General features: G+C 48.7%; 1 protein-coding gene across 1 annotated transcript in view; it reads left to right on the forward strand.

Moving 5' to 3' along the window:
* Positions 1 to 941: 941 nt before the first annotated feature.
* PTCHD1 (patched domain containing 1) overlaps positions 942 to 27510 on the forward strand; it is a 33491-nt gene continuing 6922 nt past the window's right edge. Inside the window, exons 1-2 of the mRNA XM_052794659.1 lie at positions 942 to 1381; positions 13466 to 14126. Of these exons, the coding sequence (XP_052650619.1) occupies positions 953 to 1381; positions 13466 to 14126 (1090 nt within the window). The 5' untranslated portion in view covers positions 942 to 952. The remainder of the gene's footprint in view (positions 1382 to 13465; positions 14127 to 27510) is intronic.

The following is a 27510-nucleotide window of genomic DNA, read 5'->3' on the forward strand; positions in this document are numbered from 1 at the left end:
CGGCTCCGTGGACGCTACCGCCCGACGTGGAACCGCGAAACGGACAAGGGGCAGCCCCGCCGCCGGCGCCGGGCTTCCCTAATGGGCATGTGCGGCAGCCGCACATGCCCACTCGGATCGCGCTACCGGCGTCCGCCGCGGTTAGGCTGCGCGGCGGGAGCGTGGGGCGCGCCGTCGGGCAACCCCGGGTGGCGGCTGGCCCCCGCCACCGGGGGAAGCGCCCAGACGTTTCTTGGCCGGCGGGTCACCGAGCCGAATCCCCCACGCACGCACACGAAAACACACCAACACCCCCTCCACGGTGGGAGCGGGGACGACACACACGCACATACACACACACGCGGGACGCGGCGGCCCGGGCGGGGCGGGGGATGTGGCGGCGGGGCCGGTGGCGGCGGGGCGGGGCGGGGCGGGGCGGGGCGTGTCCCGGGGGCGGCCCCGGCGGGAGGCACCGCCCGGCGTGGCCCCGCGGCCCTGGGCGGAGGGCGGCGGCGGCCGTGGCGGCGGCGGCGGTGGGGGGGAGCCGCGCCGCTCCACGCCACGCCACGCCGCGCCGCGGAGGGCTTTCCGCGCCCGCCGCCGCCGCCTGCCGCGGCCGGGGGATTAGTCAGCAGTCTGCGGGCAGCCCCGCTCCCGCGCAAACTCCGCGGGCGGGGGCGGGGAGCGGCGAGCGGCGCCTGCCCCTGCCCCTTCCCCTTCCCGCGGCGAAGGGGCCGCGGCGGCGGCGGGGCTGCCCCCCCCCCCCCCCCCCCCCCCGCCCTCCGCTTCCCCGCTCCGCGGCGGGTTGGCAAGTCAGGCAACGAGGCGCCGGGCTAACTCCTCTCGGGCACCGGCGGCGTCGCAGGAGGACGAACGCCCGAGCCGCCCCCCCCCCCGGCACGCACACACCCCCACCGCACACGCACACGAGAGGCGGCGGCCCCCCCCCCCCACCCCCCGGCGGGGCTGCCCCATGGTCTTGCGGGGGCCGTGGGGGCAGTGCGGGGGCCCCGGCGCGGCGCTCGCCCTCCTGCGCGCCCTCCGCACTAGGATGTTGCGGCAGGTCTTGCACAGGGGGCTGGGGACGTCCTTCTCCCGGCTCGGCCACTTCGTCGCCAGCCACCCGGTGTTCTTCGCCTCGGCTCCCGTGCTCATCTCCATCCTGCTGGGAGCCAGCTTCAGCCGCTACCAGGTGGAGGAGAGCGTGGAGCACCTCCTGGCCCCCACGCACAGCCTGGCCAAGATCGAGAGGAACCTGGTGGACAGCCTTTTCCCGGTGAACCGCTCCAAGCACCGGCTCTACTCCGACCTGCAGACGCCGGGGAGGTACGGCAGGGTGATCATCACCTCCTTCCGCAAGGCCAACATGCTGGACCAGCACCACACCGATCTCATCCTCAAGGTAACCGCGGCGGATCCCCGGCCCCCCCCCCCCCCCGCCCCGCCGGGCCCCGAGCCCGCTCCCCCGCACCGACCCACCCGTGGCGTGCCGGCCTCCGCCACCGCAGCCGCCGGGTCACCTCCCTGCAACAGTTGGGATGCCTGCCGGCCGCGGGCTCCGCTGTCTGCCCCCCCCCCCCGCTCCCTCCTCGCCCTTTTTTTTTTTTTTTTAATTTTTTTTTTTTTTCAGTCTTTTTCTTTTTTCCCCTGGTTTGGTTTTATTTGCTTCGGGTGAGCGAGAGGGGCAGGCTGCTTGCTTCAGTGATTTTTTTCCGTGCCTCCGTACTCGTAGTCGTGCTCCCGAGTTAAGGAGACTCGGGCTTTCATAAACTCAAACTTCAAAAACAGTTAGGTACCAAGCCGCCAAGCTGCCGAGAATGCTTTTGGGGGCTGCTGCTGCATCTGGACTGCACTTCTGCCCGGAGAGAGGGAGCAAAAACCCTCCTTCTCGTGGCTCATGAAGGCAAATGACATAACTCAGCTGATTATTTTTAGCGGGTAGTATTTTTTTTTTTTTTTCCCCTCCGCTCCCAACCCACCATCACAGAAAACGCTGGTTTCGTAGATGAAGAAAAACCCAGCTCAGCTGTAGGTTGCAGGCATGGTGCAGCCTGTGCTGCCGGTTCAAGTTAGAGCGGACAGCATCTTTCCCTGTCACTTGAGCAGCACGGAGCGTGCGAGTCGCAATCTAACAGGACATCTCGCCGTACTATATGTCATAACATGTCGGAAATCTGCGTTTGTTGAAGCTGGTGCTCTAGTTTACACCCCGGTAGTTTCAAACAATCTTGGAAGGAAAAACAGGGAGGACAGATGCAAAAACTGTGTGTTAAGGGGGTCAAGTTCACCCAAGGAAAAGGAAAGGAGCATTTACAAATAACCAGAGGTGTGGCAAGCTCAGTCCTGCACGTTTTCACTGTTGCCTTATGGAAACCCTGGAGACTCAGCATTGCTTTTTTTTTTTTTTTTTCCTCCCCTTGAATGTCAGACTGTCAGCCCATACAAAAGCCAATGTTAATTCTTTTTAATAGCTTAAGGGAGTGTCTCTTCTAAAATGGGAAGATAGATGCAAATACCTATTGTATTTGGGGAGACCTCACTCTTTACTAAACAAGGAAATAACTGTTACAGTGGATTTGTTTATATTTTATTTCCACTGCAGCCACATACAGAACTGTCATACAGACCCACTCAGTATTTCATGTTTTCCCTTTTTTGCTGTTGACATATTACCCAACGGTAATCAGCAAACAGATTTAATGAGCATCGACTCACTAAGTACAGTAACAGGAATGTTACTGGCGAACGAGAAAACTCCAGAGAGACGATTTTCATTCCTTCATTTTCTTGTACCATGAATTGCATTTGCATCCAGTATGTGCACATTTACTCAGTCATAGGATAATAATGGTAATGGATTTTTTTCTCTCTACTGCTTTCTCTAGAGATCTGTAGTTTTATCAATAGCATAGTGACACACAAATAAATGGTACTCAGAATCTTTCCACAAGCAAACTTCTGCATACGATTTATCACATCAGCGAAAGAGCTATAACTTAGAAAGTTCTGTCAGTATTTAACACTGCCTCATTTTTAATAGACAGAATTTGCCAACAAAATGATTATTTTTCATTTAGCGAGATAATGAGCACCATTGCCATTTGACTGTTTACTCTTACTGTTAATCTGACATTGTCAGGCATATTTGATGCATTATTTCCAACTCTTTACTTATCTAATTCATTCCAGTATGTCTTGTGCAGAATAGATTACGTCCTTTGTCCTAATTATTCTTCTGTTTGTGGGCAGAGCCAGGCTCAGGCAGCTGCCTATCCAACCCTGTGGACGGCCCCGTGGGTCAAAGCACAGCAAAACAGGAGGGAGGGCTCCTAGCTCCCGATATTGTTATATCCGTGGTGATGCAGGGCTACATCGTTTTGTGTCAACGGGGCTCACGGGGGGAAGGAGAAAGGGAAAGGTGGCCATCAAGGTTTTCCTATATATATATGTATATATACGAAATCCTATTTTTTTTTATATATATATATATATATATATATATATATATATGGAGTTGCATGAAGGGGAGAAGGGAGCCGAGGCAGCCCCAGCCCCAGTCCAGAGCCAACCAACTCAAAGTACTGTGCTTGTAAATAAGCGTCCTGGGTGAAACCATGGAGTAATCCCACCTACGTTCCTGAAGACGCTGCCGTGTAGGCACAGTCAGGGCAGAGAACCTACACGGCAGCATTTGCTTATCTTTCCCGTTCTGGGGAAGGATGACCTCCCCGAGGGAGAGGTTTTGCTTTAGAAGAGGCGTCAGGGTGGACGCTGGCTCCTCCCGCGTGGGTGTTGCTGCATCTGCACCCACGAGCAGGAGGATGGGAGACCCAGGAGGACGGTCGCCGCGGGCACCTCTCGCAGCACCTCTTCTCGCTTCCCTGACCTGCCGTATCCCACCTCATCAGCCAAGGAGGGGAGGGAATGAGCCCTGAAGAGCCACCGCTACCCTAGTCGCGTGGCAAGGGAAGGAGAAGATTTCCTCTGGTTTCGGCAGAGGAACAAGTCAGCTTCCATTCTTGTCCCCGTAGTAAAGGGATACGAAGTTTTGGGGTCTGAGCAGTTGCAATTGAAACGCAGCTGGTACTGTCAAAAGTTAATCACTCTAACATCCTAATCAATTAGTTAGTTAATGAAATAACTTCTCTGGTGGCATCTCTAAAACACTCTGGTTAGCTTAGTGCAATTCCTCGTGGGCAAGTTACCAGCCGGAGAAACTCACTACTGCACCATACCCTGTTGGCTGACTGGGAAGAGATGTAGGGGAGGGCTCAGCCTCACGACTGTCTCCGGCCCGGATCTCAGGCGGCAGCTCCCGGAGCAGGAGCTGCCGTAGGACTCGCCGGTGACAGCAGGAACCTGCCAGCGCGACGCTGGCTGCTCACGCGACAGCGGCAGGTCTTGCTGAATGTGCAAGCTGCTCCACACAAAGTCTCTCCTGCTCATTAGCAGGGAGGTGTGTGGCTGCCTTATATAATAGTTTTGACTTGGAGATGATGCCAAGTACCCTTTTTCCTTTTTTTTTTTTTTTTTTTTTTTAAGAAATCTCCATCCATAGTTCTCATAACTCCCCATAAATGCTTAAACCATTCTAGGCCTGCCATCCCAATGCTGCGTTTCCAGCTGGCGTAGTCATTTGCAGAAGAAAGGGAGAAACCTAAGCATATCCTGAATCTCTGGCCTTGAATAGATGATCCAACAAAAAGCCTCGGTAGAGTCTCGGATACGCGAGAGATGCACCCTGAGACCGAGATACTGTGGGAGGGCAATAACGAAATTTTACTCGCTGCTGTCCCTGCTCTGTAGCTGAGCACAGGGCACGGGCATCCTGTGCTGTCAGCGTGCAGGACCTTTCTTCCTCAAGATTTCACTCTTTCAGGAGAGGCAGAGGTGGGAAGTAAAAACACCTACCTGAAGAAAGTGTGCTTTTACCCCTGTATTTCCAAGAAGTGCTTGGAGGAACAAAAAATGTTTGGGGTATTTGGTGTGGACCATCATGCAGAAGTTCAGATGACTATGTAAAGTCTGTAGAAATCATCTAAGCCTAGAATCCCACCTAAAAATAGTGTTAGAGCAGCCCCCTACCATTTCGTGGTGGTATTTCCACTTGCAGCTAGAAACCTGGTAGGTTGAAGGCATACAGACTCACTGGAAACACAGACCTAGCCAGGTTTTTGAACCCTAGAAAATACATTCTGATTTAGCCAGAATTTGAGACACCCATCCTTTTGAGCTTGTTCATTCCTCTATACTTACAGTGAGTTAACTGCGTTATACTACAAAAGACTTTTTTTTTTTTAAATGAAAGGTTTCCTTTTTTTGCAGAAGAATATCCTCTTTTCCACTTACGTTATTGTGTTTGTAACAATAACACAGTGCTAATATTTTTTTGGCAAAAACTCCACTTAAGATGACAAGACGTAAAGATGAAAAGGGATTGAAATGTAACATGGCTCCTTACTGAAGGGGATTGTATTTGCGGTTTGCCTCTATGAAAATCTGTAGATGAGGGGTTATTTTTTTTAAAGAAACTTCTCCTAACTGCGTATTTTCAGACAGTGGTTATACGTCACCCCTCTCATATAAACTGGCCATCAATAGATCTAGGTAACTCATTCAAGATCTATTTGAACATGAAAGCAAATAGTAAAATTAGGTATTTGTGTTTAAGGACATATTTATTTAAGAACTGCGTAACTTCTGATTACTGCAGAACAAAACAGTTTAACTTCAAAATTTTGTAGACCTCATACTTGTTGGGGGTTTATTTCCTCTCTCTGCTCCTTAATTGTTAAGTCCCTGTTCATGTGTGTGCCTCCATGCTCTGTCTACGGTCTTCCCAGATTTCCTCACTTACTCTCTACACGTGAGGAAGCTCGTGGAGGAAATAAATAACCGAATTTATGTTCCCATGTCTGTGGTATTTCCAATTGCTTTGCTGCACAAACATGGCACGCTTAAGCCATTATTTTCAAAGTGGGTGGAAGCGGGTTCTGGTTGCTCAGCAGAGCCGAAAGCTCGGTCTGTCGCAATCCTGGCTAACGCAATGTACCCTTTATTTTAAAACTTCGACTACTTCTGAATGCCTGGACACAGGTAGTCAACTGTGGATCTAGCGATGGATATAGTACGTCTCCACCTTCTCGAGGTAACTCCGGCACTAAAAACACTTCTAGGGAAACAGTCAACAGAACAAATAGTGAATTCTGCTTAAAAAAAAAAAAAAAAAAAGGGATGAAGTCATGTCTTTAGAGCAAGGCTGTAAGATGAGGGAAAGAGTCCTAACACAAGAAAAACAAGGGTGTGAAAGCAGCAGAAGTGCAAGCCTGTTGTCATAGCAGCACAATGCTGCAGGGCTAAAATGTATCTTATGCGAAAACAGATGAGAATTAAGATACGCAGGTAAGATCTGCGCACAGCCAGGGAAGAAGGAAGATAAATAGCACGCTGCAAGGACAGCGTGGAAGCGTGGACAAGAAACCACCCCCCCCGAGCTCCCGGTGTCAGCAGCAGCTCCTCGGCGTGGTGCCTGCGAGCGAGAGGGTTTGATCTCTCCCGCCGGCACCGGCCGGTGGCCGGAGCAGAAGTCCTGAAGTTGCCGGCATCTGGGATGACGACCGCATCCCGCCGGTCCCCGCCACCTCCCTGCCCTGCTCCGACAGCGCCGGTTGGGACGGGGCTCCCTCCGTGGTTGCGATGTTTCCCTACCGCCCTACGGCAGCGCCGCGAGGCTCGAGGAGAGCGGACGGGGCGCTCCGGGGAGATTCCCAAAAGCTGTAACTGGGCCCTGCCCTTCGAGTTGGGGTTTACAGCCAGAGAACCCCCTCTCTCCTGTTGGAAGGGAGAAGGAGGAGCCGAGTCCTTCACGCGACGGGCTGCGGACTTGGCAGCTTTTGAGGTTTTCCCGGCAGCGCGGAAGGGAGCGTCGGTCACCCTTCTGCTGGAGGAGCCCTTGGCGAGAGCGGGAGCGAAGTTTTCATCTTTTTTTCCCCGCTTCGTGCAAAATCCATCTCGGAGCCGCGCACCGGGCTGCGGAGAGCGGTTTCTGCTGCCCGGGCATCCCGTCCTCCGGCAGCCGTCGGCCCGAAAAGCGGAGTGGGATTCTCTCGGTGGGACAAATTTGAGGCAGAATTACCTGGGCGATTGTCAGAATTAAGAGGGTATTGATTAGGAAAGCTTCTCCACTTCAGATCAGAAAAGAAAAATCGTATCTAGCAATTTTCTGTAGCTACCAAGAAGGCAAATGGAAATGTAAATGCAGTCACATCTGCCACTTGGAGCACTAATAGTTGTCCCAGAGTTGATGGCTTGTAGTTCGAACAGTTTTTAGATTTTATTTACATGAAAATTGTTTGGAGGAAACATAATTCACCGTGTTTTGGACAGCTGAAAAAATCAGTTGCAAAAAGACATAGCTTGCATTATTAGTATCTTAGCGTCTCTTCAGGAAACGCGATTGTAGGACTGCTAGAAAAAGAGCCCAGCTCCCCATAATGATCCTCGCCGCACGGTCTCCAGCCGCAACTTCTAAAGTTTATCCTGAGCCGTTAGGATCCGTTTTCTTTCCAGTGTTTTCTTTCGTGAGTTAAGCTGGGAGCTGTGGAAGTCTTTTCTCCCTCATAACCCTTTTACATTTTGACTGAGGCCATCTCTTGAAGTGAATAAAAAAGCTCTCTGCAAAGATATGAAATGGCAGAGATTACTGAGATCATACAAAAAGTGGAGAAATTTATAGCTATCCGTTAAGGGCTTTTTCTCCTCTTCGTTTTCCTTGGCACAAGTTACCTGTAAAAATTACCAAAAGAGTAAACCAGCTTCACGTGAAAATGAAGCCTATATTTAAAGTCATTGTCTTCCTCCTGCTTTCTAGTTTTTCAGTCTTGAACCCAAAACAGTGATGAGATTTTAAGCAGTAATAGCTAGTGAGTTCATTCTTCACTTTATTTTTGAGCCTTCTCAGGCTTTCCTCCATAACTGTGAGATCAGACATTTTTTTTTTCTTTAATGAAAGCTGAGATTTAAAAAAAAAAAAAAATCACAATACTTCAGGCTCCAAGGCTCAGAGAAAAACCAGACTTGGTGAAAATGACAGTAAAAAGAATTGTAAGATTTGGCAACACTGACTAGAGTGAAGCTCATTTTTAATTTGAACCATCAGCCGTAGACTGGAAGACTGAATACAGTCAAATAATAGCAACAACAACAACAAGTAATATGGCATTGCAAAGATCTTACTCCTGTGAGTAAAACATGTCTCTCTATGTGCCAGATCATTCACAGTTTGGGAGGACATCCGTATATCTGGCTAGTTTTGTCTAGTTGGCCATTCATTGACCGTATGTCAAGTAACAAAGCATAATCCAGTCCTTACGATGAGCGAGGTCCCCTATAAAACACCGCACGTCAGCGCTCAGCAGCAAAACCAAACACATTTTTGCGGTATGTATGATAAGCAGGAGGTAGCTGTACACATCCTTAACGTTAAAAACGGCGGCTGCGACTCTGATCCAGCTCCCACGGGAGTCGGGATGTCTTTCCGCGAGCTGGGAGTAGGGGCTTGGCAAGAGTGAAGCGTCCCGCCGCGTGTTGCTGTCGCTCTCACCGCGGAGTTTCGCTGGGAGCAAAGCTGTGCCGCCAGCGAGGCAACGCTTGTCCGGGACGCCGGTGGCCATCGCTGGGTCCTCGCGCCTCATCCCCTTTGCCCGTAGCTTTGATCGGGGTGGCAGATTGTGTAATGTGGGCTTAAAGGATTTCTGGGATTGGGCCATTTTGCAAATGAATCAGCAGTTTCTAACCCCTCCCTGCTGTGATGGGATCTGTTTGCTTCGCAGGGAGGCTGCAGACTTTTGTGTTACCTGCCTAAATTGACAAAATTCTGGTAATACCCGCTCACTTCTGAATTAAAGAAAGGACTTCTCGACAAAGCAAGGGGGCTAGAGGTTTTCCTCTCCCCTTTTTGTAGCTCCTTGCATCTTTTGCATGGACTTAAGAATAAAATCAAGCTTTCCTTTCGGTCTCCAAGTACAACCCCTTTGCCTTCAGGTTGAGCTTTGCTGCCAGTGCTGAAAGTTGTGCCAAGCTCTGTACGGGGCAGAGCCGTCTCGCAGAGCCCAGTGCGGAGCTTGGCCATCCCAGGGCAGCCACACTGGGCTTACTGGGGCGGCTCTGGTTCCCAGTGCCTGCCTTCCTGTGCTGATGGCAGAGGTAGGAGGACCGGCAGCCAAAAACAGCTTGAAGAAATCTTTGCAGCCGCGGCTCTCTGAGGCCCTGGAGCAAATGGTTTAGCCCAGGATAAGTGGAAGGATTTTAGCTTTTGCTTGCTGGCATCCCCTCCTGGGCCCACGGGCAAAACCAGCCAGCGGGGCAGGGCGATTTCGCCACCTCTCATCTGTCAGCTCCGCCACAGGCTGAAACGTGGCTTGGTGTGGAGGCAAGAGCAACGCAGCCCTCAACGGGAGGGATTTGCAGAAAGGGATTTGTCTGTCCGTCGAAGCCATCTTTCCTCTCTGTCTAAAATAAATAGCTGAGTGAGCATGGGACTCAGACCGAGATGTTACCAAATACAAATGGCTAAAGGCTGAAGGAAGAGAAAACGCTGTTCTAGAAATCTCTGGCATGGTACGGGACACACATAACCACCGTTTTCGGAAAGGAGAGGGGAATTGCAAGTGATGGTCCCTGTTTAAACGACGCTGAAAGGGGGAGGTGGAAGTTACTGGTTTGTGCCTGAGCGCTTTCAGGGACAGTGTGCCACCGTGCCAAGGGAGCTCAGGCGATGCCGTGCAGCTCTCACACTGCAGCGCTCTGGCATCGCAGCAGTAAACCGCTTTTTTGGTTCCTTGCACCGTTAGCTAGCTGGAAAAGCTGTGAGCAGTGAGCAAGCAGTGCATGTCTTCCTTCGAGAAAAAACATTCATTCAGCTTTTGTTATTCCTTTAAATCTCCCTTTCTCCTAATAGGCTCGGTAGGGATAAGAAAACAGCTGGATAAATGAGAAACTGGTGGTCAGTCATTTGTCCCAGTGCTAGGTGCCAGGTTTATTCAGAATATGGTTACTTGCTGTTAAAATCCGCTGCGCTGAGGAGTGCAATAAGCATTAGCGTCTCGCTAATGTTGTCCCCATCGCGCAACAGCCTTTCCCATCTCCCGTTAACAAACTGAAGTTTTCTGCGGGACCTCCTGGTGTACCGCAGGCAAGCCAAACTGCAGCGCGTGCAATCCCTCGAACTCGTAGGACGAGTAACCTGTCGGACCTTCTGTTTTCTGTGGAAGACAGTCACCCGGGGCTCTGGACGCGAGTGGAAAAATCCGCGTGGCCGCAGCTGAATCCCTGGCATGGCAGCAGAAAGGAGAGTGCCGTGGGAATGCGGGTCTCGGCGGGTCTCGTGGGCTGCCACGGGCAAGCGAAAGGGAGAGAGATAGAGCCTGCGGCCACGCTGCCGTGCACCCCTGCCCTGCGGCGACAGAGGGGGGGGGTTCCTAGGATCTGGTCTGAAAAAGCAGGTAAAAAGCGATGCGTTTGTCTTGAGGATGAAAAGTCTGAGTCAGGCTTCCCGGAGCGGAATCCTTGGGCGCGCTGGGGCGGTGCCGGGCGTACTTTGGTGGGATGGAGGGGATGGCAGGTTTTCCTCCTCTTTGGCTGTTTGCCTCCAATTTGAGACCGAACTTTGTGGCCGCTGGCGAAGCTCGGGGTACATCTCGTAGCTGCTCGAAACCGCACGAGCTTCCAGCCGGCTCCGGGGGGGCTGCTCGGCTGCCGGGACGTGCCAGGACGCGGAGCGGGCTGCCTGCTCCCCTCCGGTCCCCAAAGCCCCATCGCCGGGAGGTGCGATGGGCAGGTCCCCCCCACGCCGTGCCCGGTCCAGCCCGGCACGACCTCGGAAGAAGCACCGGGCCACCGCCGCAGAACGGGCTCCTGAGCCTGAAATGATCGTTTCCAAGAAGAAATGAGTATTTTAGGTGTGACATTTAGCTTCTAGCCTTTTCGCTAAAGATGAAGTAACGGCTGCGACAGATGAGGTTATTTTATAACCTAAATATTAAAAGAAAGTGCTTCAGAGGGAGAAGGAAGCAAATGCAGCAGTGAGGCAGGGTAGGTAAATAGCAACGCGCATTGCGTGATAAAAGTTGCGTGACAGTTTAGTTTCTTCTGCATCGTGTCACTCGATGGATCCTCTCTGAAGGAGTTGTATGGCGAGTCTAATATAGGCAGGAAATTCCTTCTAGTCCTCCCAGTTGTCCTCAGCTGTTCTGCGTTACATGACATCTGATTTTACCACCGTTGTCAATGAAAACCATACACTAGCTGCCACTGTAAAAAATTTAAAATCAGGTATCTGTCTTTGATTCAGTAAATCAGGGCATTTTCCCCAAACTGTAATGACATACATTTGAATTTGTACCCCAAAACAGCTCTTGCAAAGTGGAGCTTTGCAGATGCAAACTGGAAAGATGGGAAGGATTCCCCATACAGGCTCATTTCTTTGGCACGCACCTGCAAATCTTTTGTCTCGTTTCAGCAGAAAGTTGTGCAAAAGCCCCTAATCTGTTGCAGAGACAGTTATTTGTTCTCTCACCACGATGGGGAATTTTGCTTCTCACCATGGCCAGGTATTGTGTTCTCGCAGTACTGTGAAAACATTTGTTGGTTCAGTTCATTTCTCAAACCTATCTTTCTAATGTCAATATTGAACTGTTGTTCTGTCAAAAATAAAAACTACTCAAATGTGGAAAAATACACCCCCAAGCTTCTAGAGAAACAAGATGAGAATATAGGAATTCTGTAATCTTTGCCTGTATCATGTCATCATCCTGAGGAACGGATGCAACATAACTAAATTTATACCCATCGCAGATTATGCAATGTAATCACAAAACAATCAGATTCATAGTATCGTATTAATGGGTTTTTTTCTGCAAATAGGTCTGAAATACCACACAAAAGTCACTAGGACTATTTAATTTCAGCAGACGCAGGATTTTAGCCATGATTATTAGACATTTTGTCCACTGCCACCAGATGAGTATATAAGCTGTACTGCTCCCGTGTACCCTATCTTCTATTTTTTTAATCAGTGTTTGTCTTCAGCAAGGAGCCAGTTCCATTAAATATCACCTAATCCCAGCCTCTTTACTGGGCATAAGAGCCTCCTGCCCTCTTTGGATTACAGCGAAAAACAGCATGTGCAAGTAGAAATAAAAAGAATCATGTCCCTGTAGCCAGTTCTCTGTGTCTTGCTCAAAATCTGAAGGCAGAAAATAACTTTTCCCTGTTTAAGGAAAAGAAATTAGAGTCGTTCTTAATTTGGCTCTTCAGCTCCCTGGAAGAGCTGTGGTGTCCCTGCTTTGCAGGTGAAGGACGGCTTCTCCTTCTCTTTTATCAGCCCTGCTTTTGTTACCACACCTTTGCAATGCTCCTACGACCGTTTCCCTCGGTGTAAAAGGGGCCGAAGGATAAATCCGCGCAGTTCCTCAGAGCAGAGCCGGTGATTTGCTCCCCCCACGACAGCAGACGTGGCCGCCCGAGCGACCGGGCTGTGCGGAGTTCAGAAAAAGTTGCAAGGGTTTTCTATATTTTTTCAAGACGAGGGTAATTTTCCTGCCCTTCTGATGCTCAAAAATGAGGGAATGCACTTTGGGTTAGAGCTCAGGCATGGCAAATTTCAGAAGGATGCAAAACAACTTACAGAGGAGGCTGCACTAAGAGCTGCTAGACAAAAAAATAAGCGGTAATAACCTGTAGGCCCTAAAATTAGGGGGCCTACCCCGATTAACAGAACCTCTCAGAGAGAGGAAGAGAAAACCAGTGTGAGTCTCTGCCATTGCTTCCCGCTCTCGCATTTGCTGAGGATTTGATGGGGGAAAGACGGAGGGGAAAAGAGGGCAAATTCATTGATGCCAGGCGTTTTATTCCTGCTACGCGGACAATCTCTACACTTAGGACGTGCAGCTGTGACCTGCCCTTTACTCCCAGTGAGTCCCAGTCCCCTGCCACTGCCAGCTACTGGGCGGGCGGCACATCCCGCGCAGGCAGCACCCCTGGTCATGGTGCTCTTCTGCCTTCTGCACCTGAAGTTGATCTGTCGAGAGAGGAATTTGGCAATCCCGAGCACGACGGCGTCCCCGGACACGGTCGGGCTGTAGCTCTCGCTTTTATGTTCGCCCAGATCGCGTGAAAGTGGAGGCGCGGAACTTTTGAGTTTGCTTATTTAGAGAGGCCAGGCGGCAGATGCCCGTGGCACAGATGCAAGTCACAGCACACCCGAGTGACCAGCAAAGGACGTAGGGGAATCATACTGCTATTTTAATGCATGTTTCCTTTTTTTTTTGCAATGAGCGTGCTATTAATACTGCAGTCACCAGAACTTTTGTTGTCGTTGCTTAGATCGAATAGGAAAGGGACGGAGGTGAGGAGACGCTGATGTTCTGGCTGCTACTGTGCGAGATGAATTGATGAGTAACGTGTGTGATTTCTCTTTCCCTTGTAGTTGCACTCTGCTGTGACCAGGATCCAAGTTCAAAGACCTGGTTTCAATTACACGTTTGCCCATATATGTATCCTGAACAATGACAAGACATGCATAGTGGACGACATAGTGCATGTACTGGAGGAATTAAAGGCTGCTCGTTCTTCTAATCGAACTAATTTTGCAATCACTTATCCGATTACTCACTTAAAGGATGGCAGGGAAGTATATAACGGGCATCAGCTTGGTGGGGTTACTGTGCACAGCAAAGACCGGGTGAAGTCTGCAGAAGCCATTCAGCTCACCTACTACTTGCAGGCAATCAACTCCTTGAATGACATGGTGGCAGAGAAGTGGGAATCCATTTTTTGTGACACTGTTGAACTTTTCCAGAAATCCAACAGGAAAGTCAAAATGTATCCTTTCACTTCTTCTTCGCTGAAGGAGGATTTCCAGAAGACGAGCAGGGTGTCAGAACGCTACCTGATCACAAGCTTGGTCCTTGTGGTCACCTTGGCCATTCTCTGCTGCTCCATGCAGGATTGTGTCCGCAGCAAACCCTGGCTTGGCCTGCTGGGATTGCTGACCGTGACCCTTGCCACCCTGACTGCAGCTGGGATCATCAATCTCACTGGTGGGAAATACAATTCCACCTTCCTGGGAATCCCTTTCGTCATGTTAGGTAACTATCTCCTGTCTCCTCTCTCTTTTGTGTGTTTGTGCCTCCCTGACGCATTTCCCAGCAAGCAGAGAAGCCGCACTGCATGGCTCCCGGTGCCTCCTCCCTGCAACGCTGCCCAATCTTTTCCTAAACCGTTTGTACCGTGCCGGGACATTAAAATCACGCCTGGGGCTCCGGTCTGGCGTAGCACCCTGCCGTAGGATGCGCTGCCCGCGCGGTAGCGAGGAACAAGGGCGTGCGAATGCCATGCCTTGCGCAGAGGGGGAGCCCGGCTGCTGCTTTTCTGGATGTTTGGTTCTGGTTTTGGTGGCCGGCGTTGGAGGGAAACCTTCGCAGAGGTTCCCCGTGCCGCAACGGCAGCGTCGGCTGTGCCGGCAAACGAAAGGGACCGCGCGCGTTGGGCGTTTAGGGAGCGCTGGCTCCTTGGGAGAGCGGAGCCGTGCTGTCCCGGCTTGGCAGGCGCCTGTCCGCGGGATAAGGGCCGTGGTCGGTTTTAGGTCGTGTTTCTCCTGAAGCCCCTCTGTCGGCTGAGTGAGCGTAGGGAGGGTTGCGCAGCCCTGGGGTGGAGGGTTTTGCCTCCCCCGGTCAGGGACGGACCCGTCCAGTATGTGCCAGCGCATCCCTGGCTCTGGTGCCGGCAGAGGCGTCTTCATCTCCCTGGATTTCGCACCACCTGCGCTCGCTGTGGGGTACGGGGTGGTTTGGTTTGGTTTGGTTTTCCTCGAGGGTAGGAAAGAAAGAGGAGGAGAGAAGGGCGGTCAGCTTGCTCCCGACCCGAAATCGGTGCCCTCTCCTGTTGGCACCAGGGCGTTTGTGGGGATGCCGCGCACCGTTATCCAAACAGGCAGGAGGACTTCACGGGAGACAAAACGAGAGCTCTGGAGAGTTCGCAGCCTCTTTGTTTGTGTTTGGTTCCTAACCGGTGTGAAAAGCTTTGTGCGCTGTAGGTGTTTAATATGTCCTCGTTCACGCCATTATTCATTTGTGGAGAATAATACATGCATTGATTGGATCGCAGCTTCCCCAGCTGAAAATCGGTGCTCAGTAATACTTCAGGTTTCAAGTGTAAGAGTGTCTCCGCTGACTTACATCGTGTAGTGATACGAAACCTTTCGGCACAGCTATCTTTATATCCAGCGCCAGGTTCCTATGCCATGCCCATACTATAGCTGTGGTATTGTTGCACTTTAATTAAAGATTATGCTTCAGTGCATCACGCTACCAGTTAACGTCCAGAATATATTCGGTGACAAACAGGATTCAGCTACATTATATCGGCTCTCATTTTCAGATGACATCCATGAAAATTAAACTGTATCATAATCTAGAGGAAATGCAGCGTGAGAAAGTCAGAGTCAAAAGGCAGCTAGCTTTCTGACCTGAGTCTTTGCTTTCTTTTGTGGGTTTTTATGCCTGTGCATGTATTATAAAATTCAGTTCCTCAAATTAAGTAGTGTACATTGCATATAATATTACATAGGAGGGGATTTCCAGGTGTGTTGCAAGAGTAGTAGAAAAGCAGCCTGAAGTGCAGCCATATGAAATGAAAGTACCTGGGGAAAGCGACTCAAAAATAGGAAATACTAGCTCTGTTTAGGGATCAAAGCATCTGCTCGCTGAGACAACCTTTCAGATCTTTAATTCGCTAATAGTGACTATGCTGAGACTTGAAATCCTCTAAGACTTACAGATAACTACGAAAAGTTTCACACTTCTATTTTAGTGCTCCTTTAACTGCTGAGCTGTATAGCCAACTCTGCTTTTCTTTTCCTTTTTTTTTTAGTGGGTTTTTTTTTTGGTCTTGCTTAGCTGAAGTATTCCACTCTTAAAAGGAGTAAGTTTCAAATATGCAGCTCAGCTCTCACTGTGAACAAGTCAAGACAGAGCAGCCAAGTTTGTGTGAATCTTGCCTGCTTCCCCACCCGCATAAAATCTCCTGAGGGACAGGAATATCAACAGGTGAACAGAAGGCACTGAAGACGTTCTGGAGTTTTTAATGAGAACTGTTTTAAACCAGCAGATAGCTAGAAAGGCAGGGTGTCCTTTTTTTTCCTGCAGTACAACAGGATTCAGCATGCGTTTCAAAATTTATTTCATGCCTGTATGTTGTTTTGCTTATAAAGGATGGCTTAACCCAAGGTAACTGAAGGCTAGAGACACAAACCAACCTCCGTTATAGCTCGCTGAACTGCTTCCACTTAATTTCAGTGACCATCAGATTAGATCACAGATTAACTGACCTTTAGAAAGCTAAAGGATTTCTGGCTAACACTGTAGCCCCGTAGCTATTACTCATAATCTCATGGCTAAAAGCAAAAATTAGATAGAAAAAATGATTACACTGGACACATTTCAGGCAAGGCCCCTTTACTGCTATAAATCATTAACGAAGTTTCCCCGGTTTGTAGGAGGTGAGGATTTTTAACTTTTCATCAGCATCGCGGAGCCGGCGGCGGGGGGACACTCTCCAGACATCATCTGCCCTCTGCCACAGGACAAGATGACGTCTTTCCTGACAGATACTTCTCGCCCTGCACTTTGTCTCCTCCTTGGGCCGCTTCCCCCTCTGTCTCGCTGCGCTACCGCTACGGCAGTTGCATCATGTCTAACCTCAATTCCCCTTTTGCAACTCAGCTGTCCATTTTTTATCTACTGCATCTGGAAAACAGTTTATTTTCTTTTTCTTTGCGTACTTGGGACCACTTTTACTTGCCCGGTCCTCTTCCCTTTCATCCCAGGTTTCCTCAGACTATGCCTACCAGACTTCCAGCAATCTTGTTGCTTTTGGCCACTCCACGTCTTTGTGGAGTGCGGTGCCTAAATCTGGGCGCAGGATTCAGGCTGAGGCTTTCGGCAGCAAGTAGAGTAGGAGGATGATTTCACACATCTTGCATATGGCACTCCTGATCATACATCCCCATATGACATTCATTTTTTTCTCAGCGGTACGAAATGGTTGGCATTTGGTTGGTGGCACATGGTAATTCACGGATCCTTCATGCCACTTTCTACCCTGTTTGCACAATCAGTTATTCCAACCAGCATGCAGAAGTTTGCCCTTATCCTTGCTGAATTGTAGCTTGTTTATCTCACACCATTTCTCCTCTTCATTAAGTTCATCTTGAGGCCATCACTGCCTTTCCAAGACGCATTGACTAAAGTTGGTCGGCAACGTTTTGCAATTACCAACTTTTTCATATTTTCAAGAATTACTCTCTGAATAGTTCAAGTAGTTTGTCCAGCAGCAAGGCCGTTCTAATAATTTAGGCAGTATGTCTGCAAAATCCTCCGTTCAATGTGCTCTGTAATGCTCAATTTCATTCATCCTGTTTTCTGTGGCATCCCTTCTGCACCAGCCATTTCCAAGAGCAAACAAGCTATCGTGAAGGGTACCAGCCTCTCTAGGTGTTGAATCCTTAGCTTTCGCATCAGTAGGACAATCTGAAGTTATTGAATTACCATGGCTTACCGAGTTGCACTCCTAAGCTCAAACTGTGGAAGTGTAGACAGGAACATCTTTTGCCTACCCCACCTGTTAAATACGACATACTGGTTGAAACACTTTGTGCATTGGGTTTAATCACCTTCATGGTAGTTTATTCTGATTTATTTTACTCTTTAATTAAGGCAGGTTACTGTAACTCAGTTCACGAAAGGTAACTCATTAAGTCAGAGTAACTCAGGCATTGATGACTGTACGTAGCCTATGTCAGTACCGTGACAATTTTTACGTAGTGGCACGTTTCCTTTTAGCCCTCGCTGGTTGCTAACCGAATGGCCAAAACTGAAGCCAGGGGCGAGCAAGCGGAGGAGGGCAGGCTGGCTGCAGCAGCTCTTCTCTACGGGCATCTTGTCAAGTCAAGCAGGGAACTTGTCTTCTTCAGCTCTGGATTTATACGGGTACTTCTAACGTGAAAGTGAAGCCTAAAACCTGTGACACTTGGCAGGCTCCCACCGTTCGTCTGGGTGTGTTTTGAATTAGCGTATGCCTCTGGTTTTTTTAAAACTGTCATCCGCATTTATCGGTGTGTAAACAAGTAATTTAAGGACAAGATTACTCACGTGTCTAGTTCATGTGGAATACTTTGCTATCCATTTTTGACCCTAAGAACCAAAAAATTAAGTTCTTCAATTTGGTTGAATTTAAAATAGCTGATTTATAGTGTCAGCTGAAAAGCAGAATGAAAATTCTGTTTTCCTTTTGCCTGCTCCGTTAAAAACTACAGATGTTTGGTCTGGCACAGATGCTAACGTATTCATCATAAGTTTCCCTTACACATTAAATGCTGTTTAATAACTGCCAATCCTTAAAAAATAACCAGTTTCCTCAAAAACACCCCACAGCGTTACCGAACAAACCGTCGGACAGCAAGCAGCGCTGGCTGAACGAGTTTTTGGCGTGACTTTTTTTACTTCCCAGAGGTGGAGCGCAGCATTTAACTTGGGGACTCAAAAGAAAATTGCAACGTTGCCCTTTGCACTGAAGAGAAAACTAGCAATCTGTTTCCTGTTCCTTCAGAAACTCCTACAGCTTATTCGGGGAGAGGCGGCTCTCTTCAGCTGCCAAGTTCGTGAAAAGCATCGGCTCTGTGAAATCGCGGTGGAATGCCAGGCGCTGCCAGATACGGGCAGGGACGCAGGGCTGGCTCCGCGGGCTTATATTTAGCCGCCGATGCTGGCAGGGGAAAACCAGTTAGCGGTTACGAGAGCGGCTGGAGCTTTGCTGTAAACGGAAACGATAGCCAGCCTTGGGTGAAACTCAGCAAAACAGGGGTGAAACTCAGCAAAACAGGGACGAATGCGAAAACCTCTTCTTACCGCTTCCCTCTGTCCTCCCATCACGTCCCGCCCTGTCCGTACGCCCTTTATTGGGAGGAGAGAAGGGGAAAACGGTCAACGGAGCAGGTCCGGGGAGGGAGGACTGGGAAGGAGCAGGTGGAAGCGTCGGGCAGGACCCAGGCAGGGTCCTCCTGAGCTTCAGTCACGGGTGGGGGGAAAGTCGGGGGGAGACGGAGACGGCACGGGGCTGCAGGAGGGGGCACAGGAGCGGGAGAGAGGTGCGGAACGCTTTGGGAGGTACGCGGAGGTACCGGGGCTCGTAGGAGCACCGCACGGACGCAGAGGAGCGCCGGTCGCTTCTCGGAAACACGAATTTTTTGGAGGCGCATCTGGCACGTGGCTCGCCCTGGGGGAGAGCCGTGCTGGTGGAGGAGTGGGCTGAGGTATCTGTACGGGGGATGCAACAAGTGGGAGCGGCGAAGATGGGATCGGAGGTCGGAGACAGCTGGAAAGGAGGTCGGAAGGAAAACACTAGGAGACGGCAGAAGAGGGGAGGTCAGCGCGTTTGGTGATGGGAGTGAAAAAGCAGAGGAGGGCAAGCGAGAGGATTGCTGAAGGTTAGGGACCACGACGGCAGCAGGTAGCTAAACCAAGCAGGGCAGGTAACAACCAGCGCAAAAACCCTGAGAGGGTGCTGGGCCCAGCACATACCAGCACGTGTGGCTCACTGGAGCTGCACCTTGGTGCCCATAAGGTGCCCGGCCCGGCTCCTTCTTCGGTTTTCTGGAAGAACATGCTGGCAGGGAATTGCAACATCTGCCAAATTTGTACACCCTAAAAGCATTCATTATCCTCCCTATCAAGCACCCAAGTGTTTGCTATATTCAATAAAACTGAAGTGTCAACATTGGTTACATATAGAGAGTTTCAAAGAGAGAGAACCAGCCCCCGCGCAGGTCTCCCCTGTGCCCTTCAGTCCACACACAAAGGTAACACGCACACACACACACAAATGTTTGACTTTGTATTTTTCCACCGATTTTCCTGTTGTCAGTTAATAAAAATGTGGAGCTTACTGAGTCCCTCTTGTTTTTATTCCCCAAGCTAAGTTTTCTCGCTCTCCCTGCCCGGCTGCCCCTCTGCCGTCTCTCCGTGCTGGGAAGAAGCGTGTCCTCCCTCCGCTGGCTTCTCTCCCTGCCCCTTTCTCCCATCTCGTCCATCCCGTTTGCAATCCTGGCAGCCTCTTCCACCAGGTCTCACCCGTCTCCCTGCTCCAGGCCACGGCATCTCCTTCCCGACGCCTGCATAGCTCTCTGCATCTTTTGGTCTCCCTAAGCTCCCTTCATCTTTTCTCCTGTTTTCCCCACTCCTGCCAGTGTGTCCCCTCTGCCATTTTGTTGGGTTTTTTTTTTTTAATTTCTCTTCTTTCCCATCTTCCCCTCTCCTCAGCCACAGCTGGGCCCATTGCTCCTACCCTTTTCCCTATATTCTCGAATAACTTCCTTGGCTCCCAAACAGGTCTCCACCGTACCCTGCCGTCATATCTCAGCTGCTTCAAATTTCCCAGTGATTTCCACCATTCATCTTTTGCTTTTTTCACGCTGCCAGAGGACTCCAAGAGTGCCCTGGAAGTACACTTGGTTTTTTGTCACTCCATCTGCTCGTCTTTCCCAGTTCAACCCTGCACAGCTCAGTTATACTCCTCAAACAGTTTGTGTTCTGTTCCTTTCGTTCCCCTTCTAACAAATAAATAAAATTAATCTGGTTTTATCTACCCTGAGCAGAATCCCAGGCATGTCATTTTCCTAGTCATTCCTATTTCCTCTCCTTTTTCTCTCCCCAGTCCCTCCCTGAGCTCTCTAAGCAGCCCTGCATCTTCTGCAGTCCCTCAGGCATCACCCGGCATTTCTGTTCCTCGTGGGGAAGAGCAGAAGTAGGCCCCCAGGCCACCCCTCCTCACTCAATGTACCAATGAGTCAGCTCACCAAAATCAGTGTTTTTCCACCCAGAGGCGAGGTGATTAACCACTTCTCCCTCTCTCCAGTTCTCCTCCTGAAGGACGATGCCCCAAGCCCCTTGAGGAACCCAAACACCAAGAAGCCACTAATGCATGGGAAGGAAATAGGCTTAAAATACAAATGGTGGCAGAGTATTTTAGATACTTGTACCAGGCCCTTCCCATGCAGTGCAAAAGCAGCAAGTAGAGCATGCAGCCGGCCACGTGCGATGGCAACAGGGCCAACATGCGTCCATGGTCCCCCCTCACCGCCACAACCCCGGTGAAATCCATGCATACGTGCTTCTTGGCTTCCGAAGAGTGTCGATGACTCGGTAAATGTAATGCTCTTTGGAAAAGAGGAGCTGTATCTGAAGGAAGTCAGTCCAGAGAACAGTTTAATATTGTAACCAAGTACTGTACAATCATCGAGTGAGATCAGGCATTGCCTCTTGACCGGTGGTCCTCCAATATGCACTTACTTCGTACGAAAAGTGTGTTACAGGTGATGGAGTGCATTTAAGGAGCATTTATTTATGCAAACAGTAGCAGAAAGGTGTTATACTTTTACTGTCTGCATTCTTTTAACTGCAGAGGAGTCAGTGGTGTGATGGTTTAATGCAAGGGCTTGTCAAGAGAAGTCCCAAACAGTCAAAGTTACTGAGAGTTTGGCTCTGACATCCTGATTTTCTTCCAGTAGTGAAGTCCCTCAAGAGAAACCTTCCACGTGTATGAAAATATATTGGAAGTTCACAGGTTAGAGAAAAGAAACCTTTTACTACCTCTATAGACACATGTAGGAAATATATACATGTTTGTGGTATACTTTGCATACGGCACTCAGGTGGTCAATGAAGACCTGGGGAAGGTCAGCAGACACTGATGTGACTTTTCATTTTAGGTCATTCTGTGAGAGAGATGGTGCACGTTTTGTGCATCTAATAAATGGTGACATCCCCCCCAAACAGGCAATAGTGAGAGGCCCACGTGCCAGGGAGGGGGCCTGCCATTTTCGGGCCATGAGACCTCTGCGTCCTGGCAGAGGACACTGGCAGAGATGCATTAAGTTAAATTGGAATAAGTTAAGTCTGGTTGCTTGGTGGAAAGCCCAAGCCGAGTGCTGCCAAACTTGCAATGATTTCTTTTTTTTTTTTTTTTTTTTTGTCAGTAAAAATAATAGGTCTTTTATGCTTTAACTGAAGTTTACAACTTTTTGAGCATTGTGTTTCACATATGGTTCATCTGTATATTATGAGTAAGAGTAATGACAAACATCGCTTAAAAAGGAGAATTTAAGTGTATATGATGTCAGTTGTTTTGGTTGCAGCTTTCTCACTAGAAAAGGGGAACGTGAAGTGTGGTAAACTAATCCATATTCCGCTAGGAAAACACTCCTAGAAGCAATTGATATTTTAGCTTGTGAGCTTAGAAATTTAAAACAGATTTAAAACATGACTTTGCCCCAGATGTACTGACTGTGTCTTATTCTGTCTTCAGGAACTATCATGTACTATATGTCACTTGGCTATTCTGTAACATGGTAAACATTAACCTTGCACAGATGGTTGCATGTAGCTTTCATTTGCCTTTAAGTAATTTTTTTTTACACAGCATGCATAAAAACTGTCAAAAACTCCCTTTGTGGGGAAAGTCAGTTTGCAATCTTGCCTGCTGATACGAATCTAAGCATGCCATACGCGAGACGAGCCCGGTAGTACTTAACATATAACTCTACCTCTAACCACCTCCGTGGCTAGTGAGGCTTGAGGTACGTACATCATGGGGGAAATTCGTCTTGCCGGCCAATCCGTCATTCCTTTACTATCCCGGCATCCCATCCTGCGTGGCCCCCCTGGTGCAGAGGGTGGTCCTGGGTCCCCCCGCGCATCCCCGGGGTCCGTACCCCTGGCCAGCAGCGGTAATATATCCTCCTCATCCTCCACGCCGCAAAACTAAGCCTTTCTCCCCCTCTCTTCAAATACCAGCCGGGGGATTTTTCTGATGTTTCCCAGTTAAAGACGGAGAAGAGGCGTTACTGGGAGGAGCGGGGGTCTCCCGGGCAGGGAGACCCTCTGAAGGCCAGCGGGAGTTAGATGCTCCCCTCCTGTTTGCCCCAAAACCGCAGGCTTGCCCGTATGTACGGCGCAGGTTTGGCTCAAATGCTTTTGGTTCGGGTCTGCACAAGGTCTGGGTAGTCGGTAGATGAGCACGCCGTGCCATCATAAATATTCCAGCAGCTAAACCCAGATTTCTCTAACGCTCAGCTCCTTCTGTTGCGCTGAACGAAATATGACTTTTAACTTTTGCCAGGTCTTTCATGAGAACAGAGGAAAGCGAGTCACACGTTTGAACAGAGTTGACAGCCTGCTATTTAAACGCCAAAACAAGCCTTTAATGATTCTTAAGTGGGATTAAATATTCACTTCATATATAAAAGTAGATTTTGAACTCTAACTTGCTTTGCTTATCTGTCTTTCTCAAAATAAGAGCCACTCAAGTTTTCTCTCAAATGTACTTCTGTTTTTAAAATGTGCTTATCTGACATTCTTGCTATCACTATAACAACAAAATCTCAAATATTACATTGGTTCAATGCTAAAAAAGGGTGATCCAAGCAGAACCCAACATTTTCCCAAAGCCTAAATCAGTAATTTTTACTCTATTGAAATCAATGGGACTATTCAAGATTAATCACACACGTGCTGAATTACGCATATAATCATTATAATAACAGGTTATTAGTTTGTATTGAATTTGGTATGGTTTAAAAAAAATAATTTGAAAATGCAATATTAAGTGAGAAGATGTTTTTTTATAACAAATAGCTTTAAAATACACATACTCCAAAAATAAAAAGTGGCAAACCATGTTACTGCCATTGCTGATTAAGGATCGTCGTGAAGACTAGGACTATGAATACTGAGGCATTGTTTAATTCTACTTATTTAAAATACTTCTCCTTCTCTTTCTTTCTTTTCCCCTCGCATAGGTAGAAAAATGACAGGAATGTCTACATGTGTCTTGTGCGTGTGTATGTATTTCATCAGAGCTAGGGATTTATATGTAGAATGATTTTCATTTCAATAGTAGTATGTAGATCACGCTCTTAAAATTAGCTTGTGATGTGTACCGTTTTCTAAAACATCAACGCGTTGTTGCTTGTTTGCCATGATAAAAGATAGTACTGGGGAGTTTATAATTGGGGTGCATCATGTACCTCAAGCATTGCTGACTGTGTCCCAACCATTTTGGGTGAGACCGAGAGCGTGAGGGTGACTTCTTTTTGTCAGTGCATTCTTTGTGCGAATGTGTACTTTTTAGTATAACTCAGAAAGGGCCACGCCTGACCAAAACAGAGCATTTCACAGGGGAACAGAGAGCTAATCCTACGCTGCACTTCCAAAAGTTAAGTTTAGAAACGTAGAAAATGTAGGATATTATGGCAGACATTAATTGCCGGAAGACTGGGACCAAAACGACTCCGGTAGAGCAGATCCGTATGAGTCTTAGGAAGAACCTAGCCCCTTTTTTAAGCCGTGCTTGGCAGCGCTACGCGAGACCTAAATGAGGCATAAACCTCGTGCTGGATTTCCAGACGCGCACCCTGTCCTCCTGCCTGTGCATTAGGCCGTTTGAGCGCAGAGAGTCTTTCTGCAGGATCTACGGCTAAAAATAACGTTGTGGTCTCGTAGCATGAAGCGCTGAGCGCCGGTTGAAGGTTTCTCCTCGGCAGGCACCGACCAGTACGGCGTGTTGTGTGGGGACACTTTCTCTTCAGCGGTGGGCACAGCTGTGAAACGCAGCAGATAACTGGGATCGTATTATTAAACATTTGGGTTTCTCTTGTTTTGTTGCCAAGTAGATACCGCACAAAACACAGCTCGCTCTCTCCGGAGACTGAGGCAGATTTTTATCTGGTGTGAATGTGCCAAGACGCTCGTGGTTTTGATCCCGGCAGTAAGTTGAGGAATACATGGCCGTGCCTGGGGCTTTCAGACTGGGATGACCGATGCTGTTGGAGAGATCAGCCTGACAGTTGAGGGTGAATGGCTAATACTCAAATGTAAAGCAATCCCAGAGATTGAGCTGCTGGTATCATGCCTAGATGCCTATCAGACTGACATATCTAATTTCAGTATGCTTCTCTTTTGGGAAGACCCCAAGTTGGATGTTAACATCTGCAGGCATAGTATACCTTAGTAATAATATGCATAAAATTTAGTAGTCTTTAAAACAACAAGTGCAAATACTGAACCTACCCAACAGCACTGTCATCATATTTTTGAGGTATGTTGTCATACCTGTAATTCAGTTACACTACAGATATTTAGGGTCTGTGTAACAGGAGGTAAAGCAAGCAATGCAATATGTACAGCCTATGCTTACACCAGTACACCCCATCCCGTATTGCTCTTTCTGTGTTCTTAATCCATGTATCACACCTGCACGTAGCATTCAGGCTTATTTGGCCTTTGAACCGGGGCTTGGAGCTATGAAATGAAGTCAGGCTGTGCTTGGGTGGCTGGGACTTGGCTCACTTTGCAAATGAGGATGCGTTTAAGACTACGCAACTGTCTACAGCCCTCAGTCCCCTTGCCACAATTCTCCTGAGACGAACACTGCTGCCTGGAAACACGGTTGATCAGATGAGTACCTTATAGGATGTTAGTATCCTACAGGATTTTACTCTACGCTGTGAACTGGGCTCCCAGAAATATTCAGGCAAGTGCAGGAAAAGCGAGTAGGATTTGCAGTGCGTTTTCTTTGCTTGGCAGAAATGTTTGGGACGGGCAAGCCTGCGCGCGGTGGGATGTCCAACGCTACGCACCCTCGTTGAGGTCTGACGCGCGCAGCCAAACTGTAGCGTCGCAGCACCCTTTATGGACCACAGAGGTGGACGGTGGTTAAAGTAACCCACGGTTTGTTGCAACAGCGTGCTAACGATGACTTAAATGGTCGGCTCAACCCATGCTACTAAATGGCTATAAACTCAGTGAAAACTGTCGTATAAATTAGACTTGGTGCTAATTCTGTCTGCACGCTGAAGGATCTTGGTTAGCTGTAGTATTTTCTTATTTTAGTGAGAACAAGGTATGAAGCCAGATGTTTGCTTCAACTGGCTGCAAATTCCCTTCCTCTGCCTCTCTATTCAGTCACGCTTTGAACCTACTATATTTTGCGGGTTAAAATCGTGCCTGCTGGGGGAGGCCGCGTATTTAGTCAACAACTGGTTGATTGCAACTCCTGTGACAAAGGGAGTCCGGATTAGCAGTTTCGCTTGGCTTTTCGGAAGATGGGAGCTGATGAGCTCACTGATCTAGCTGGAAAAAATAAGTCAGCGGGGGAAATTATCTCAGCCTCTTTGTTGACATTACTGTGGAAAGCAATCCCAGAGTTGAGCAGTGTACATTGTTATTTTTAATACTGTCAGCTAGGAAAATTCATTGCACCTTCATTATATCATATGTTATTACAGGTATCATTTTGGAAAGAGCAATTCCTGCAGTATGATTCTGATCTCCCATGTACTAATTTTGCACAAGTGCAGTTCTTGAGACCCTGCCTGCATTGGCAGAAAGCTGGGATATGGGTTTATAGCATCCTAGCTATTTCATGTTAATTCGTCTGGTGTTTGTTTCTGCGGATGATATTTCACTGCACTTTGAATGTGAATCAAGCTGTCCTTCACAGATTTCCACAAAGCAAGCTGGTGCAACATAGCTAGCCCTCTGTAAATTCACACAATTTTTACAGCACACTAAATTCCTTTTGCAGACAAGTGCTCCTATTCAGTGGGATGATTTCAGGCTTAAATCAACCTAAGAGAGACAGCATTCGTCCAGCTGAACCGATAGTGTTACAAGGATGCAGCCATTACAATACAAGCAAAAACCTTAAATCAAAATCCAGACTTAACCTCCGTAACTCCGTCAGAACTTCCGCTTCAAGTTTTTGCCTACCCAGTTTACAAGGCTCCCATACATCCTACCATGACTCATTCCCGATTTCAGCCAGTCTTTTGTGCCATCAGTGTCAGGAAAAGATTTCAGATTAAAAAGTAACCCTCAAAAAAAAACCCCAAAACCAACCGTTGCTGATGTTTCTAATCCCGCCTATTCCTTTAGTCCAATTTAGATGAGAAACAGGTGAATTTGTAGCAATGAGGGAGCAGCAAACTTTGCTAGGGGAGGGGAACCAGTGCCCGAGAGGGGAGAAACTCCCCTTAACCCAGCTTTGCTGCTAGATAAGTCTGCCCTTTTAGGAAGACAGTTTGGTGCTTTATTAGTCTTAATTCTGGCAGTTAATGGGCAACATACGTACTGGTGCAGCATTCAGCCTCGCTGAGGTGGAGATCAATCATTATTAGAGTTTTGTGCGCCACTGCGTTAAAATGGGATGAATAAAACTAATTACCCCTAAAATGCGACCTTCCAAACAGAAGGCTGGAACTTCACAACCTGTACGTGGCAGTTTATTCAGAGAGATTTTACTCAAGCATCACACACACACAGAGACATACAACCGTCAAAACAGTAAGAACAAAAAAACGAGACCCACAGTGTACGATTATTCTCTACTTTCATAGATGTGTAAAACTGCAAGAAGAGG

The sequence above is a fragment of the Harpia harpyja genome, chromosome 8 (genome assembly GCF_026419915.1).
Source record: "Harpia harpyja isolate bHarHar1 chromosome 8, bHarHar1 primary haplotype, whole genome shotgun sequence".
NCBI classification, from domain to species: domain Eukaryota; kingdom Metazoa; phylum Chordata; class Aves; order Accipitriformes; family Accipitridae; genus Harpia; species Harpia harpyja.